Here is a 19,934-nt window from a genome sequence, read left to right as displayed (position 1 = left end):
GGCAGGTTATTGATGAGCTTAATTTAATTGTATAATGTATAAGGAAAAAAGTGCATTTTTTATTGTCTATTGAAAGTTGAAAAGTATAATAATTGGCTGTGCTTTAAACTGATGCAAACATTGTAATTGATTCAAGTTGTATCAACTATGATTCAATCAAAATATAATATTTTGAAATTTCTCATTGTTCTTGTACGCAAAGAAATGTTTACTTTAGTGTTCATTTTAGCAGATAAGGTCCTACTTAAAACATAGTTAATGGCTGTTTTCTAATAAAGTTTTGATTGAAATCTAGTTTTGATGTAAGAAAAAAAAACAGCGTATGAGAAAGCTTATAGTTCACAATTAGTATATTTGGAACTCACTTTTCTAAATTAAGTAGGATGTACATAGATGAATTTTATTGTTTCAGCTCATATTTGAAATTTTGGATAGGGTTTTTTTTTAAATCTTTTTTTTAAATCATAAGCAATTGGTGTTCAGGTGTGGTGTAAGTTCACGGTTTAATAAAATGCGTAACGAAATGTACTATTTTACATTGCCCTATTTACTTTACCCCGCGTACATTTGACAAATTGCTGAAATAATTAAATATTACAGCATACTTAATATTAACTAAATAAGCACTGCCTTGGACATCAATAAGTCTCAATTAATACTTTAATAGTTTAGTACAAAAATTTTAGCATTTTATAATAATTAAGTACTTTTGATGATCCACAATATAATAAAATATGTTTTAAATTTTAAAAAGGACTTTTATTTTTCCCCTTAATCTCTAAAGCTGTTTATTTTTTTACTAAAATCAACTATGTGTGTAAGAACAATGTTTAAATACTGCTAGATAGGTGAAGTTGCAAAGGGTGAAATTTTTTTTAAATTTCACTTTGCCCCACATTTCTCCACATTAGAATTTTATTTAAACATTATCTAGCTTTTAATATACATTTTAAAATTTATTTTCACCGACACCGTATTTTTTTAAAATACACTAGTATCAACAAAGTAGGCTAGATTACATTTAAATATAGCTACAAGTTACAATTATTTGATTAATAAAAACGAAATAGGTGTTCGGAAATATTTTTCAAGTAATCAAATTCGCCGCGCGAGGCGCTGTATTTAAACACTGGTGCTTTGAGTTTAATGATCGAGCGTAATTAAGTTTCGTCACGATACTTCACTCGGCTCTAGCTTTAGAATGAACGAAGAAAAGAAAAAAAAAATCAAGGGCGTAACACAGGAAATATTATAAATAGCTCCCATTTTCTGCTTCAGTCACAGCGGTGTGTGTCTCTCGCTGACGACAGACGATCGAAATCTTGAAACGAACTCGATATTTGGACGGACTTGGGAACATGGGTGTCGTCTCCGGGGGACTTAGTGACGGCGCCCTACTGTCGGACGGTACTAGGACGCTGTCAAATGAAGGAAATTTGCCTTCTGGAGTTGAGATGGAAATGGAAACTATTCCTATCACTGAGCCGGTAAGTGTCTTAATTTCGCATTTAAGATTTATTCGGAAACTAATTCAACTTATTTCATTCTAATTTGTGATTTTTCCTTCTTTTTTTCGGACAATTCTATAGCAACACAGTAGCAAACACAGAAGGGAAAATGTCCTTGCTGCTTTAAAAAAAGCTTTTAATGATCATTCAAATAGCGGTTATGCATTGCATATGAGAGCAGTAATTTATAAATGTGGTTATTTTCTGCTGGACATTTAATGAAATTAATGATCAACAACAAAAGGTAGCCGTAAACAGACCTTTAAAATAATAAGAATAAAAATTACCTTTGTTTTGACATACCTTTATTTTTATTTCTACTACATACACATTTTTTACACAGTAATTTACAGTTCTTATTAAAGATCATAACAACTTTAGAAACAAATAATTGAAAAAAGAACTTTAAAAACTTTTTGCTATCTTTTATTCGCTGTAAGAATCGAAAGATTTAAATTGTTATTTTGGAAAAACTTTTACCAAAACCATAAGTTAAAAAAAAAAAAAAAAGAGAGAAAAATTTGGAACCCCTCTCCCCTTCCCCATTTACGTGCATTATGACCAGAAATATTGTGTAGTCCGACCGACGTGTGGTAGAACTACCCTGGCGGTCATGTTGAAGCTTAGCTTCGGCTGCCGCAATTTGTGTGTTTGATTCCCTCCGGAGCCTTGGGGTTTATTTATTATTATTTCCTCTATTCATGCTATAAATCTTTCTTGTGTTGTTTTACGAGAAAATAAAGGAGTTCAACCTCTCGAGGCAATCGCACCCCACACCCCACATTATCATACACTGTAAAAAAAATCCGGAAACGTTTCTGAGTATATCGTGCAGCTGTGGTTCATGAAAGTTTCAAAAACGTTTCTGAGTATTTCGGAATCCTCTTTCTGTAATGTCCAGAAACGTGTCTGAGTATTTCGGAATCCTCTTTCTGTAATGTCCAGAAACGTGTCTGAGTATTTCGGAATCCTCTTTCTGTAATTTTCAGAAACGTTTCTGAGTATTTCGGAATCCTCTTTCCGTAATTTCCAGAAATGTTTCTGAGTATTCTGTGCAGCTGTGGTTCATGAAAGTTTCGAAAACGTTTCCGAGTATTTCGGAATTCTCCAAACAATTTTCAAAAACGTTTCCGAGAATTTCGGAATCCTTTTTCCGTGATTTTTTCTAAAACATAATTCTTTATTATAGTATTGCATACCATATCAGTTTCAATTCTTTCATATCTAAGAGCAATAATACAAGCAATTTTAGAATTATTCGTGGATTTTTTTTTTTTTTTTTTTTTGGAATTTCTAATGACAAATAGCATGGTTAACAGCATAACATATGCACAGTTATAAATTTTTGAAAAATTATGAAATAATCTAGTAGTTTCATTCCTAATCACAAAATCGTCGGGGAATTGGAGTGGGGGTACCTTCTGAAAAGTGGGGATTGTTTGTTAAACAATCTTAAACTTCAGTTTTTCTCTCAATATTTTCAAGACAAAACTATCAACATATTGTATTTTTAATGCAGAACTTAAAAACATATCTTGTATCAAACTTGATAGCTTTTATCTTCGGATAAAATTTGACAGGACTTACCTACCCTTCGCGTTCCGGAATTCGTTCACCTCAAGTCAATTTCTCTGACGAACAAAGTGTACCGAAAAGTACCAACAGAGAAATTGATGAATTTAAATATGACACCAAGTCCCCCTGCTGGAACCATTCGGGTTGATTCTTCTGTTCTTGCCCTTTTCCAGTTCATCACAAATATAAATACTTATTCGAAATAGGTTACTGATTTTATTTTTACAGTGTGCGCAAAATGCATTATATATTTTATTTATTAAAACATTGAACTCTATTACATGATTATTCCATTTCATATATACGAGAATAACCCCTCCCCCACCATAAAAGTGATGGTGCACCCATAAAATGCTATGAAGCGCCCCCCCCCCCCTTGAAAAAGCAACATCATATACATTATAAATCAAAGTATCACATACATTATAAATCAAAGTATCATATAAATTATAAGTCAAATACTTTAATATGGTGTAAAAATACAAAATTATTTTATTAAGTCTTTTTTTTTTTCTTTTTTTTTTTTTTTTTTTGCCTTTGGTAAAATTGAGGCTCGTAAAACGAAAAAAATGAAGACACTTTTAAATACATATATGTATCTATTTGTTAAATAAATTAATACACATTTAACTAATTTAAAGCGTTTCGCTAATGCAAATATTTAAAGAGATATCGTCATTTAGATAATACTGAAGCACTATGTTCCTAATTACAAGAGATAGTTTTTTTTTTTTTTTTTACTTCATACAATCTAGCTACACTGTTTACAAGAGAATGAAAACATGCAACCTTAAAGACGAACTATCAAACCTGACAATTTGCATATTATAACATTTAATTCATAATGCTTGATACATAGCCAAATATTAACTGAGATTGACACATAAAAACAAAGTACACAATAACACATATTTAAATTTTTTTATAATCTTCAATTCATAAATTTTACAGAATAAAACTAGACACACTTGCACTTTAAATATGTGTTCTATGTAATGTAAAATATTTTCAAATTGCAATAGTTCACAACGAAAAAATAATACTGAAGAAAATAGGTTTTTTTTAACGAGATTTATATGAACTAAATCTCTTTAAAGTAATAGAGTTGCAAAGCGACTTACCTATTCGTCGGTGGTGGTCTTTTGCAGGCTTTGGTCACCAAAAAGGTGATTTTTATGACAGAATAAAATTCTGCCAACAAAAATTACCCATTTGGTAGAAAGAAGAAAAGTATCCAAGAAAAAAGTAAATTACCTACACAAGTTATGCGACGCAATGAATTTACATGGCGTCCTCTCGGTAGTTATTTGGTTTTCAATTTCAGTTTGTATTCCTTCCGCGAGCATGCGTCGAGAATTTGCACTTCGTACTTAAAAATAAGTGACATAGCTTCAAATTCAATCTTATGACGATATATATGCAAGAAAATATAAGACTTTAGAATTATCTTCAGTGAATTCATGCGAGGAACAAAACTTCTACTAATCCCCTTGATGAGTGTTATCGCATACATGAGTCACAGCACTTGTTTTCATTGCGTGCTTTCGAAAGTTTTAGTTTAGATTTGCTGCTGGACTATAAAATTGTGAGCTGCGCATGCGTCGACTCTTACTTTCTTGCTATACGGGAAACGTTTTTGATTATAGCAGAAAACTGCGGAGGGCGTACGAATCTGTGTATTACGGAAAACTTTTTTATATATTCAGAGAGTTTTCCGAGATTTTTTACAGTGTAGTGATTACACCGTGCGGAAAGAAAACCCCTTCAAAATGCTTCTGACATCATTCTTGCTGATTATTATGTAAAACGACCCCTTGGATTCAAATATGATTACTGTTTTCCCCTTACACGTCTCACTTTTCGGGAATGGCGCCCACCCTCTCCCTATTTTTTTTTTAAGTTTTCGACAGTTTCATATCCATTATTTTTATTTGCAGGGCAAGGGAGTTTCATATTATCTATTAACACTCTTCTGAGGTGTTAGAGAGATACAAAGTTCAAAAGCATGAGCATTTGGGAAAGTTGGGAAAATCTCTCATGGGGGTACTCCCTCCTAAAATATTTTGAAAATACACAAAACCGATCGTTATTTTTTTCTAGAGGTTTGTTTTCACGTTTCTGTCTTATTTGTTTGGCATAAAACCGGTGCACGACTCACTCCAATGAGTCCCATACCCGAAAAATAAATTCAAATTGTAAATTTTTTTAAGTATCGTATTTTGCATACTCAGAGTCGCAAATCTTCAGTAAAGAACCTTCCAGTATTATTCAACTTACATTCCCATTATAATGATGATTAAAATTAAACAAATAGGCTTATAATGGAGTATATATATATATATATATATATATATATATATATATATATATATATATATATATATATATATATATGGGTCATTCTTCAAAAAGTGTAACTTTTCTGTCCCACGCCTTTTACAGTAAAAACTTAAAGGAACAATTCATTTAACAATGATTTTTAACTTCATCAAAAATATATCTATTGGACCCTGACAACAGATTTTTAGTTTAGTTCATTTTTGGTTCATAACATGTGAATTCTCACCTCCGTGGCATGTACCACTCCTTGTGTGACTGTTCATGTTGCTTAATAGCTTGTTTAATCAAAATTATATACTTACTTATTTATTATTCCTTTTACCAAGTGTCTCAAAAACTAAATGTTTAAGTTTTTTAAATATTTTTAAATGTGTTTTAGTTCGTTTTAGTAAGACAAGGAATCATGTCACACAATAAATTCTCACCTCCGTTACCTAAACTCAAAATGCCATTCCTCATTAAAAAATGGCAGTTATGACATCAAATTTTATTTTCCATGATACAAGGGAGCCCCCTTGATTATTTTCAGCAATAGTTGATGTTGCGAGGTTTTTGTCGAAAAACAAGAAGATAGATTTTGCTTTGAAAACTCAGTGTGGTTATTCTGATTTCTCACCTCCGTGAACGTGAATTTCAGGGATGTAAATTGTGATATAAAAAAAAAGAAGTGAACATATTTTCATATGCTTAACATGTGCAGATTGTAGCAACGAAGAGAAAAAAAATCCCTGAAAAATGTATCTATTAGACCTATATCAGTGGAGAATTCCTCACTTCCGTGATAGCCTTATCCATGTCATTATTTCTGAGGTGAAAGTAAATGATAGAGGAGAAATACATCACTAATAGGCATTCTATCAAAATTATAAATTGCCTGTATATCCCCAAATTTACTTAATACTATTTTTAAACATACATTTGAAACTACTAATTAAGCCGTATTACTTTAATTAAGAGATCTAGATATTATATTCCCACTAATCATTAAAATAGCTGATTGTTTGCACACTTAACAAAATTACTACTTTGATATTAAATTGGCCTCGATTTTTAAATATTTAAAGATTTTTTTTTATCTCCGTAGACAAGGCATTTCTTTTTAATTTATGAGTAACATAATTGGAGCTTAGCTGGACTATTGTTTGTGACTACTTCTAGTAGGTAACACTTTCATGTAAGAGTAAAAAAAAAACGAAAACAAAAAGTTTCGAAATTGAAAAATATTATCGTTCAAAAGTTACGTTTTCTGGAGAATGACCCATATATATATATATATATATATATATATATATATATATTTTTTTTTTATATATTTGAGGATATACTTGTTCCATTGTTTATTACTTCTTGATATAGTGAAAAATAATGTGCAACTGCAGTACATCCCCAGAAATATAAACATTCATCAATGCATCAAGACTAGACTAAAAGAATACTTGTATATTTATAAGCATACTTAATATTATTTCAATCTTAAGATTATTTTAATATTAATTATGCATGTGAATTATGTTGAATAATGCGGGGAGGTTCCAAACTGAAGATATGCGATGTGACTGACTGTGTAAAATGCAATGCTACCAATGATTTTAAATTTTTTTTTTATGACGTGATTTTTTTTTCTTTTTTTTTTTTTGGTATGAGACTCATAGGAGCGAGTCCTATTCTCTGTTTTGTTAAAAAAAATAAAAGAAAAAATTGTACAACAATCTAGAAAAACAAGATCGGATTTTGTGATTTTAAAAATATTTCAGGGGGGAATACCACCCATGAGTCCAAATGTTCATGTTTTTGAACTTTGCACCTCTATAGCCCCTTAGAAGAGTCTTAATGGATGATATAACGCTCAATTCTCCTCCAAATAAAAATAATGGTAATAAAACTGTCGAAAACTGAAAAAAAAAATGCTGGCACCATTCCAAAAAATGGGACGTGTAGGGGGACCATTTAGCCATAACCAGGTGTCGCATTTAGAATCAGGGGGTCATTTTACATAAGAATTAGCAAGAATTATATCAGAAGCATTTTAAGAAGGTTTTTTTCCGTACGGTGTAAGTAACTATGAACACGGAAACAACAATTAATTTTTTAAAAAAACTTAGTTTTTTCCATTTACCCCAGAGTACAGAATTTGTGGGGTAGATGGAATCACCTTAATTGCACATCAGCAGACCTTGTAGCAGACAATGTAAAATTCATAAATGAATAATTTTAGTAATTTTCTAAGTGAAAAGTAAATTTAGTTGAAACTAGTTGCTTCCCATTTCTTAGACCTGCTGGAGAAGAAAACGTAAAATTATTGGGCTTTCAAAAAGTGTTTTTCTTTTTTTTTTTTTCACAGTATCATCTTCAAACAATGATGACACCTCTACTACACAATTGGGTGCAAACACGTGGAACAGTCAGTCTTTTCTGTATATGTTACATAGTCTCCACTCACCGTCATAGTGTCATCTTCACGGCTGACGTACATCACGATTTTAAAATTAAAATTAAGGATGTGTAATAATTTCTCTCTTAAAAATTCCGGTTTATTTTTGTGTTATTCTTAGAAAGACGTGAATAATGCAAACATTTCATTTAAGTTAATTTCACGAAGAAAGGTTTTGCTGATTTTTGATGTAGGCTTTGTTCAGTTTCTGGTTTGGCTTTTGCTTTATTAATAATTTGAGGTTTTAAGTTTGAACTCCAAATATGCTTTGTTATCATAGGTTAATGAGCATTTAAATTAAATAAGTAGTAAAACAGGTTTATTTTTATTTTGGTTTTAATAATAATTTACTTTAAACCACTTTAGACATTAATTTCTTTTGTATTGATTTTTTTTTTTTTTTACGATTTTCGAAAAAACGTTGCATGCATGTGTAAGCTTACCATGATCGCCATAGATGCCAAAATTTCCAATTTTCCAAACTGTTAGAGATAGAAACTAATAATATTGATATGCTAGATTTAACATTTTGATTTTTGTATTTGTTTGAAATTTGATATTTAAAGCCCTTTATTAACATACTTCTGGGCGATTCCACGGAAAAACGATCATTTTGTCCCGCACGTGAGAGAAAATATATTTTATTGAAAATAGTAATTTAAAAAGGAATTTAACAAAATCTTGTTCTTTAAGAAATAACAAACATATGTTTAATTCGTTAACCTCAACATTTTGTTGCCTTTAAAGTCACCATTATTTAATGGAAAATATTAGCTGTTACGTGCGAGACAAAATGGCGGCTTTTCCGTGGAATGGTCCTTTTAAAATAACAACGTTATTCAGACAATTTTAAATCTTAAATCTATCACGAAAATACAGAAATTTCAAAAGCTTAACATTTAATGATAACAGAAAAAATAAAATATTAAAATAAATGTAACTCAACTTATTTCTCCAAACAATCTTGACAACTTTGTCTCTGATTTCTGCTTGTACTAAGAATCAGCGGAACTGTCGCAATTGAGAGGGGAATGTTATATTTAGATTCAATGGCAAAGGAAGCACTTAGTTCGTTTTCACGAGCAAATACTTAGAAATCAGATAATTGACTATTTCGAGACTTCAGCTTCTGGTAGCAAAACAAAACATTTCGGTAAATTTTCCAAAATTATTTATCAATTAACAATTTGAATTTTTAACAGAATTACTTTATTTGCTGCAGCAGGAACATTTATAAAACGTTAAGGATTATTTTTCCCTGGTAAAGGGGATGAATTTGGGATAAAAAATTTCACGGTCAAGTTCAAACACAATTGGCGTCTCTTCTTGAATACGGAGAATTAAGCGAATGTCAGAACTGACAAAATATTCTATTATCCTATTCAAAAATATCGGCGAACGTCGATAAAAAATATTTGTTTGTCTCTCTCTCTCTCTCTTTTTTTTTTTTTTTTTGGATTTCTGTTTTATGAAATTATGAGAAAATGCATTTGAATCGATTATTTCAGAAAGGGCGTAAGTCCAATGAATTTCCATAGGACTTACGCCTTTTCTGAAATAATCGATTCATTTACAACCTTTGCTGTATTTTAAAGCCTTCTATTTTAACAAAATGTTACAAAATGTTCTTCAAAACTTTCAGTTAATCTAATGCGTCGAATGAGGATTAAAACTAATTTCCAAGTTTTGAGAGCTTACAAATGGAGTACATTAAGTGGGGGAAAAGGCGACACACACAGTGTGACAGTTTATCTATTTTGTTACATATTTTTTAAATTTTCTTTGTAACAAAATTGTAATTGTGGAGTGCGATTATAGAACTTTTCAGCTATCACATTTTCTTTTTTCATAATTTATCCTCATGTTTTTTTTAAATAAAAATAATGAATTTATCCCACTGTAGCTCACTAGGGGCACAGTGAAACATGGGCTACTCTGGGACTTTGAGAAAATCATATTTACATAGAATCAGCTGTAGTACAAAAACACAATAACTAATAGCAACTAATAGCAAATAAGCAACTAATAGAAAGCCCACACTTCAAACTTAATTAAAATTAACCGAATTATTTTTCTATTATCAAAACAACGGCTAGCACGACTAATCGTCTAAGATCCTACTAGACTTGACTTACCCTCATCAAGATTCCAAAAACTGTTACCATAGATGTAGCAAAAAGTTGTAAATAAAACGCTTAAGTAAACATTTCTACCTCTTTCACGTGAGCTAAGCATGGTTGCCAGAGGTTGAGAGGTGCTAAAAATGATTAATTTACCCTCATCAAGTTTCTAGAAACTGTAATCATAAATTGAAGAGTAAAAGATTGAAATGAAATGCTTAAGTAAGGTTGCGTACCTTTTTCGGGTCCCTAATCCGTTTTGTAAGGGGCTAAAAGGTGTCCAAAAGTGAGTAATTTACCCTCATCGAGTTTCCACATATGTTATTTAAAAAATTGTAGCTTAAAAATCAATAGTATAGGGTTGTCCAAGCAAAAGTGGTCCACATAGGGTCGCTATTCAAAGTTTCAATTATTGAAACTTGTAAACTAAGCAAATCATGTTGGGCTATGATTTCGGGAAAGTACCAGAGGAATCAGGATGAAAAAACACTACTTCGATTAATCAACACAAACTATTTGTGTGGTCTCAATGTGCACGCGCTTTCATACGAGCTGACCGGCATGCTGTTTATTTGCGCATGCTTGAGCGGTTGAAACACGTGACATGGCATTTTCTACAATACGGCGCCTCACCCCAATGTACCCTAATTGCATTCTATTTTTTTTTTAAATTATCATTGAAAGTTGAAGAATTTTTTTTTTTTTTTTGAATTTTTAGCGAAGCAGACAAGAATTAATATGTTAAGAGTCACAGTAGTGTCTCAAAGCAGTAGTTTCTTTAAAAATTACTAGTAGTCGGTGGAGTTTGTGCAAAAACATTTCACTTCCGGATACCAGTATGAAATTTTGTACAGCACTTATGCTCACATAAGAGAGTAAAAAACCGCCGGGAGGCAATTGATTGGAGGTCAAAACCCCCCTGTGGTGACGTCATCAAAATGGCCGCCTTGTATCGGTTAGTACGTTGGTTTAACTGCTTAGAACTACATAATAGGTCATAATTTTGTAAAATTCAAATACATTATCTGAAAGCCATTTAAAAAAGCTCTTCAACAGGGTTAGTTTTATTTTCTACTAGCAAAACCCGCACGGCTTTGCTCGCAGTAAAAAAATTATAAGGTCATTTGACTCACCTGTATATTTACACACAATGGGCGATGAATTTTTCGCCAATTTGCTATGTTAATTTGTTCGGCCATTTTATGGTTCCTTCCTTCCTTCCTTTCTCAGCTGCAAGACAGCCCTGGGCGGGCCCTGGCCTTCTCAACATTTTTTTAATGTTACGGTTCCACGTTATGATAATTTGGTAATTTAGTCGTCCACGTTATCATAATTTGCTCGGTAAAATGTTCTTAAAATTGAAATAGAAAAAGAATAAAATCGAATTTTCGAAAAATCGAGGTGCACTTTTTTATGCTACAAACTAATTCTGTGCCAAATTTCGTGAAAATAGGCCGAACGGTTTAGGCGCTACGCGCTTCACAGAGAGACATCCGGACAGACATCCCGACAGATGTCCAGACAAACTTTGAGCTTTATTATTAGTAAAGAAAACAAATAGTTTAATAATTATTACAATATCAACGTGAAAATTGATAGGAAAACAATGACTTTTTTGTATTAGCCGATATTGGAGTAAAATTTTTTACTGTTTTACCTGCATTATAAAAGAAACTTTCCAGTTTCATTAAATTTAAATTTGTACTTCATGCTTTAACACCTTTTGTCAGTATTTTACCTGTAAACTGAATGAAAGGGAGGTTAAAATGCAGAAATAATCAAAGTCACCGCCCCAAATAGATCGAGGACTCAACTAATAATGTTAGCGTATAATAAAACAATTTTGTTAAACATGCCTTCATTTTAAACATTTAAGAGAAATAGATGAAAAATACACGTTTTAATACAAAGAAAAAGTACCTGTTATAACGAAAACTGTAATAAGTTTTTTTAAGGAAAGTTTTACGTATTGCACTGACCCTCACAACTACAAAGAAGTGTGCAATTCAGATCTGACGCATCGACAGCGTGTAGACATCTCTTTGCACTTGATATAAGTTAATGTAATTTCTCAATTGTTATTTCGGGGTATGCATACCAAAGAGGTTCAAACTCTTCACCAATTTTTTTCCATCCCCACTGACATGGATCCAAGAGCTGAAAATTTTGCTGAAGACATTTTGTCCATAGTGAACACTGCAACATTGCTCTCTTTAGGTGATGCAGAAGAACGTTGCTAGACGGTGGAATACATTCAACTGGTCTGTTTTGCTGGGTGAAGAAAATTCTCCTAGCCGCATTTACGGTTTCCACTGAGCTTGATGAATGATAAGTCAGGACGACAAAGCGCTGAATGAATAGGAAATGCTTATTGTCTTCAATGATGCTTTCGGGTACTTTAGTATAGTACAAAAAAACTTAGTTAACATCTCTAAACGCCATCCACATTTTCCATGCAGTACCTAGTTTTACCAATGCTGGCAAAACTAAACACCGGATCAACTCATGTAAAAGCATGGAAAAAAGGCAGAAGATCTAGTACACCTTGTGGAACTTTACGTAGCAAAACGTGGATGGAAAGATACCGCAGATATTCTCCATACTCCACCCATAGCTCTTGCAGTTTCGGAACTCGGAATATAGCAATCACTACATTATCTCTGTCAACAGTTTTCACGGTGATCTTAGCATGTCTCAAGTATTCTATTGCAAGCTGCATATAAAGGAATAGCATCGCATCGGCTTTTCCGGAGGACACAGGAGACATGGTTTCAAAATAGTTCTTGACTGAAGCAATTACAGTGTCTTTATAGGTGCAAACAACCTGCTTCCCATCTGGTAGATCCATCTTCACGAGATTTTCTGCCAAAAATTCGAAAAGCTCCTCTTTATTTTTATCTTTTGCAAGAAATTTAGTAAATGACTTTGGTATCAAAACATTGGATTTAATACTTATTCTTGGTCCAGATCCTCTCGATTGTCTCGTGTCACTTTTCTAACTTCCTTTTGAATACCGGTCAAAAACTAAATCTACCCTATGAACGATTTTTAGTCTCATAAATATGGACGGCTTCACAATCTGATCGCAGTATTGTTGGACAATTCGAGTAGACTAAGGAAAAAGCATGTGAATCAGTGCAGCCCCATCAATGAACAATTTGGTTCCGGAATAGCCGTCAAAACCAGTCCAGTAGATTGGAGGATACAAGAAACTACGTCGGACATTTTCTTTGGTTTCCTAAATTTGCCAAGGTTGGATATAGAAGGTGGACACGAGCTGTTTTCATGAGAAAAAATTCTTTTACATACAATTGAGTTGCTTGGCAGGTTTTCTGCTTATCAAGCGGAGATTGTTTCTTTTAATAACATCATATATGGATAATTTTCTTAACACTAAGCGATCTTCTACAAATGTATTGAATTGGCTAGCGCTGACATCACAGAAATGGCACTTTCTTCCGAGAGAATAATTTTATTGCTGTTTACTGCAGTTAAATTGTCATCTTCGAAAGGATTCCCGTGTTCTTCAATTGTTTCAACTATGCTGGAAACCTGAATTTCATATCGAATACAAAAGCTTCTAGCATCTTCATGTATCTAGTATCTAGCTTTTCAGAAGTGACGTCAGACTTCAGGCTCTGATTTTCTTCAAACTCCCCAATCATGCGCACAACTTCCGGTCCAGCAACGATCCATTATATTAATGAATCCCTCATATGACTTAAAAGGGATAGATTGTTGATGATTTTAAAATTAATTTGTTGTTTTGCTCATGCAAATGGTCGTGTGCCATCCTGGAAAATTTCCTCTCAGTTTTGAAGCCAGATATATTTCCCCTATGAAACTCCTGGAAAATAGCTGGATGCATCTCTGGTAACTGCTTGCAATTGAACAGAAATACTGAAGGCCATCGGGCATAATTTGTATGATCAAGAGCAAACATCTATGGACATATGTTCTCAAGAGTGACATTAAAACCTGAGAAATTTCCTTGACGAATAGTGCGCACCAGATTTAAAAGTATACATTCTAGCTCCATGGTAATCTTCCAGTACTTAAACTGAGGCGATTCTTTTGATCTTCCCATAACCCAGTCTGTAAATGTTTCGTCTATATCTTTTCGATTTTGATACGCTTTCTCTAACAGAACTTGGAGAGTGGTTACCGCAAAATCGTGAGCGTATCGACTTCTCTTCACATGCGAAACTTTCAGTATTCCTTCTGCTCTTCCCGATGTTGTTACATGAGTTTCTACTAGGAGTTCAGTTCATCCACTTCCTTCAAGCCATGTACCTATTGCAGATGAAACAGTCATTTCTATGTGGAGACCACCTAACATGACCTAATTTTTATTTTCGCCATACTCACTCGGCATAGCCCACTGAATAGATTTTAACAGGGCGCGTAGATGGGACCTAGATTACAAACACTTAATTCATTAAATATTTTACTTTTCCAAAAGCACATTGAAGAAATTATTGCAAGCTATGTTAGTATTTTGAGGTCACATGGAACAAATGAAAGAGAAAAATTTATTCTAAAAAATATTGGGAGTTTGTAATACGTTTTGCTTATTGAAAATGACGTAAAGGAATGAATACAAGTTATATGATAATTTTAATGCTAGATAGAACGAACAATCGAAGTTATCGATTTCAAACCGTAATAGAATTATATGACTCACCTTTATTTGATATTATTTGCTACAGCATTAACCAGTCAAATATTCAGTTATTGAAAATTATATCTGAATAATAAACATATCACTATGGAAGTAATTATTGCTGAGAACAGCAGAACTGGAAAGAAACGAGCTAGGCGGGCTGCAATCCTAAGTTACAGCTTGTTGACGGGAAAAAATCGAGTAGTCGTTCTGATTCTTGCCGCTAGACTGCAGTCGTTCGCACTTGCAAGAGAAGTGAATTATTATGGGACAATACATATGTGTATTTAATCCGGTAAGGAATTTTTAATTAAAAGTTTCACTGTGGGTTAGATGCGACGAAACAGTTGGAACAGTTCAAGGAGAAATCCCCCTCCCCTCCCGCTCCATGTAGTTACGTTATTGCAGTGAAATTTTAAGTTACAGCTATTTACTAGGGGGGGGGGACGCATATTTTTCTAATTTATTTTAGAGCTTTTGTTTAGTGCACCTATTTTTTAAGGAAGAATGATTTCCAATGGCGTTTTGAGCAGTTAAACGAAGCTTTTCAGCCAGTTTGATTACGGAAATTTTAATAACTCTAAAACTACTTATCTTCGGAGGAAAAAGCAGTCTCTGTTAAATAGCTCTTTTAAAGCTCTTTCAGATGATACACATTAATACTACAATATAAAGATCTGTAATGTAGTTCTAAGCAGTTAAACGTACGTACATACCTTTCCAGGCAGCCATTTTGATGATGTTAATTGTAATAACTCTTAAACTGTTTGTGATAGGAAAAAAATTCAATCACTATTAAATAGCTCTTTTAAAGCGCTTTTAAATGATATATTTTAATATCGCAATATTAAGATTCATAATAGAGTTCTAAGCAGTTAAACGAACGTACTTTTCTTAAAAAGGCGGCCATTTTGATGACGTCATCACAGGGGGTTCATGACTTATGATCAAATGCCTCCCGACGGATTTTTGTTCTTAGATATGTACATAAGCATTGTGCAAAATTTCAGACTGGTATCCGGAAGTGAAATGTTTTGAGTATTTTTGTCACAAACTCCACGGACTATAGGGAGCTACCGCTCGCCAACCCCCCATAACTGCTGTGCAGTTCCATGCGGATCCGTTTGTTATCCGAGCTCGTTACGCTCACTATAATACTGTACAATATTGTAGTCTAGTAACATCTAACATTTTAAACACATTTGGCAAGCATTTCTTATTGTCACTTACCCGTTTATCGGTGGCCTCATCTGAATCAAAGATGTACAGTTGACCATATCCTTCGCTGTGCTGGTCACTAGCATAGAACGGAGACACTTGATGATATGCTTGACCATGTAAGCAATAGCAGTATGGGTCAGACCCTCGAGAGGGATCCCGCAACAATGTTCATCTACATTACAGACACATTTCTACGTAATCTCGACCCAATAATGTTTTCCTGGATACGTCTAATTCTCCGTCTTGCATTCTGACTTACATACCTAGCTGCCGTTTTGAAATCCATAGTGAAACACTAAATAAAATGTATAAACGTAAAAAATCAAAGGTTAAAATTAGCGCGAAATGACACCTTTCCAATGTAGCTCCCTACATGCATGGATCGCGGAGAGGTAAACATTATGCCCGTTGCCACCGGCGGAAAAAGAAATACACCTTCTTTTTGGTAGTTACGTTAGAGTATTATACAGATGCTTCACTTGCCACATCGATTAACTCCATAAAACAAAAAGTTGAGAAAACTGATGAAGAAGATTGTTTTTTCCATAGGAGTGAATGGAGCCTCGCGTTACATTTTCTGCCGTCGCAGGATCAAAAATGTACTGAACCAAAAATTTAATATAAATTTACAAGCTAAGCATTGATTAAGCACTATTAAAGCAAAAATGATGATTTTTTTAAAAAGTGGAGTTAATTGATTTGACAATTGAGGCATCCATATATCGTCGCCTCAGATCAACAGTAAGACTTCTAATTCCATAAATAACAGTAAGATATCCTTATGTTGCTCTGAGGCGACGATATATAGATTACTTATCTTATTTTTTTTAATTATTAATCCGTCTAATTTTCCATTTTTATTCATTTTCGTGTTTATTCTTTAAAATTGTTTTCTTTATAATTTTTAAAGGAAATAAAATTTAATATTTGAATAAAATACTTGTTGTTTATGAAATTAGTTTATATTTTTCTCTTTTTCAGGCTTTAAGAAAAGCAAGAAAACCATTAGACAATAATATTTACTCCACAAAGAAGACAGTTGCACAAGGAATGATGGATTTAGCTTTATTAACTGCTAATGCATCGCAGCTAAAGATGCTTTTGAAATACAACATACAACGCACATCTTTATTTTTTATACAGATATCCTGCATATCCATTTCTATAGCTCTACAGGTAAAAAAAAATTATGTCTATTTTAATTACTTACTAGTTAGTAAAGTAAAGAAAACTTATGATGATAAAACTTACGAAACAAATGATATTTTCAGTCACTTTGAGAATGCTCCAATATGTTGGATGAAGTTTTTCCTCGTGTAATAAATACTAAGTTTTCGATGTTTCCCAATCATTTAAGTATGGAAAAACTGTAGAAGAGCAATCTCTCTTGAAACTATGCTACTTAACACAAACTATGAAGCCCAGTGGCTCAGTAGTAGTGCTTACTCTCCCACGCCGCAAGGTTCGATTCCCTGGTTGGGCATGGCCGCCTCAGCCGTTCATACTTTCAGTGGGGAAATAAAATGAGTACCGAGCGTGCTTGGGAACTAAACCCTGGGGGTTCCGCGTTCGGCTGTAAACCGAACCGGAGGATCTGCATTGCATCCCGGAGCACTTGGTCAGAAAAACTGAGTTGGCCGCCGTTGCTCTTGGCTCCTATGGGCTGTTGTGCCACTGGTTTTGGTTTTTAACACAAACTATTTAACAAGAGCATAAAAAAGGTTTTTCCGAAATAATTTGTTCAAATATTATTCTTTTATAAGATTTCAAATAGGTTTTTTCAGTCCCTTTCACCGTATAAAACCTACGACAATCATTCATATTAGTTCTCAAACTTTTTTTTTTGTTGTGGAAACGCAAGAACTTCTTCAATGATTCACCAAACTTCATAAATGAGACATCATTTAAGAGATTTTTCCACCGTTTTCAGAGAAAATTAAGCTGGCCACTCACATTAGGGCGGTTTTTCCACAAAAAAAAAAAAAAAAAAGTAGTAAATAATAACAAAAAAAAACGTCTGCGTAAAAACCAAAAAAAAAAAAAAAAAAAAAACTAAAAAAAAAGCCAAGTACTTTAAAATGTTATCAAGTACTACTGAATAACTACACCATTGAAATAGTTTTACAATTGATACACGCATAAGACAAATCATAAATTCAAAAGCAAAATAGAAGGATCAACAGTCGGAGCCCATTCCTTTTTGACCAATCAAGAAACCCCGTAAAATTTGAATGGGCCCCGATTGTTGATCTTTCTATTTTTCTTTTGAATTCATGATTTGTCTTATATGTGTATCGATTGTAAAACTATTTCAATGGTTTAGTTATTCAGTAGTACTTGATAGCATTCTAAACTACTCGGCTTATATTTTTTTTTAATTATTATTATTATTATTATTATTATTATTATTATTTGGTTTTTACGCAGACGACTTTTTTGTTTTTATTTAATAATTTTTTATTTCACACTTTTTAGTTAATTTTCATTGATTTAGTCATTATGATTATAAGACGATAAATTTCGAAATCTTGTCATTTCATTGAGAGAGTTTATATCGTGAGGTTTATTAAGTAACTTGCAGTGGTCTAAACTACTGATCATTTTAATTCGGCTTAAAGTTACATGTACTTGACCTTTAGTGAAAATGCGCGAACTTAAGTCAACCACATCACAGTTATATAAACAGCCTGTATAACTCATTATGATGCGAAATCGGAAACGCCCGTCACTCAAATCTTTCTCGCAAAACTAAAAAAGTCCATCAAGAAAGTACACGTCGCGAAACTCAATCCCTCTAATCAAGGCAAAAAAAAAAAAAAAAAAAAAAAAAAAAAAACAACATGTTAAATATCAAAATCGAATTCGTAGATTTAGTAAATAAAAAATTCAGGCAGTGAAAACGCTACTTGCATTTGTCGATAGCTGTTTCGCACGCAAGTAGCATGCGATTCGATCTCGAAATGACGAAATTGAGACTGATTGTTGATATGGTGAATTTTGATTCCTGTCATGGGTTTAGTGACACTCCCAAGGTTAAGACAAATCGATTGACGTAAGAATTATCAAAATTGGCCAAGACGTTTAGCCTCTTGAACGCCACATAGGAACAAGCATACATACAGAGACTGATCAACACATTACCCTCCTTTGTGTAGCGCAGTCGGGAAAAAAGGATTTATTCTGTTTTTTTTTTTTTTTTTTTAACATTGCTTTAATGTATAGCGCCCTAGGATGTAGGTCTTATTAGCTCAGTTAGATTGTGCTTCGTGTCAGCAATGCGAAAGTCATGGGTCAGTCCTCCGTGAAAAAGAAAATGTCGCTTTTGAATGACTTCCTCTGCTGAATTATGATACACATTTTCATGAAAGTGTGATGCTTTAAACTCTTTGCAAGATTCTAAACTAGACATAACGTTGTACTAAGATCGAAAAAGTAGGCCTTTATTTTATTATAGTCAACCGCAATATAACTTTAAAAAAATAGTGGCATGTACTTTAATTTATTTTGTTACTATACTACGCATTGCGTTAATAAATAGCATCCCGAGACGGAGTCTCATTAGAAGTTAATGCGTCGCATTAATAGCTCGAAGATCATGGGTTCGATCTCCCCACATGTCGGATACTGTCTTTTTTGAATAACTTGTTTTCTCGGGTTAATTTTGATCCAAATTTCCAAGAATATCTAAAAAAAAATTCGATTTTTAAAATACCAAATTTGAGCGCGAATTGCTTATCTTAATTTGTTCTTTTATTTCGATATTACGTTTATTGATATCACATTTACTACAAATATGCGAAACTGACAAGTAACACATATTTGCGTGATATATGGGTTATAATGGGTTAGATTTGAATTACTCTAGTCCCTACCCCTTTTTCATCGTATCTCAGAAAAAAAATTAAAAATAGTTGTTTGATTTCTATATGGCATAATAAGTTAGGCGCAAGAGTGCTTCACGATTAATAATTGTTGGTTTACTAACACATCATTCTCTCCCCCCCTCCCCCGTAAAAAAGCTTTAAATGAAGTTGCCTTAAGCAGGGGTGACCCCCCTAAGAGCCAGAGCGCACCCC

At 33.1% G+C, this 19,934-nt stretch overlaps 1 protein-coding gene across 1 annotated transcript in view; it reads left to right on the top strand.

Moving 5' to 3' along the window:
• The first annotated feature begins 1,278 nt into the window (after positions 1-1,278).
• Positions 1,279-19,934, top strand: part of LOC129218604 (ninjurin-A-like) — a 30,694-nt gene continuing 12,038 nt past the window's right edge. Inside the window, exons 1-2 of the mRNA XM_054852924.1 lie at positions 1,279-1,487; positions 16,840-17,034. Coding sequence (XP_054708899.1) covers positions 1,359-1,487; positions 16,840-17,034 — 324 coding nt within the window. The 5' untranslated portion in view covers positions 1,279-1,358. The remainder of the gene's footprint in view (positions 1,488-16,839; positions 17,035-19,934) is intronic.

The sequence above is a fragment of the Uloborus diversus genome, chromosome 3, assembly GCF_026930045.1.
Source record: "Uloborus diversus isolate 005 chromosome 3, Udiv.v.3.1, whole genome shotgun sequence".
NCBI classification, from domain to species: Eukaryota; Metazoa; Arthropoda; class Arachnida; order Araneae; family Uloboridae; genus Uloborus; species Uloborus diversus.
This window is presented reverse-complemented; position numbering and strand designations above follow the sequence as displayed.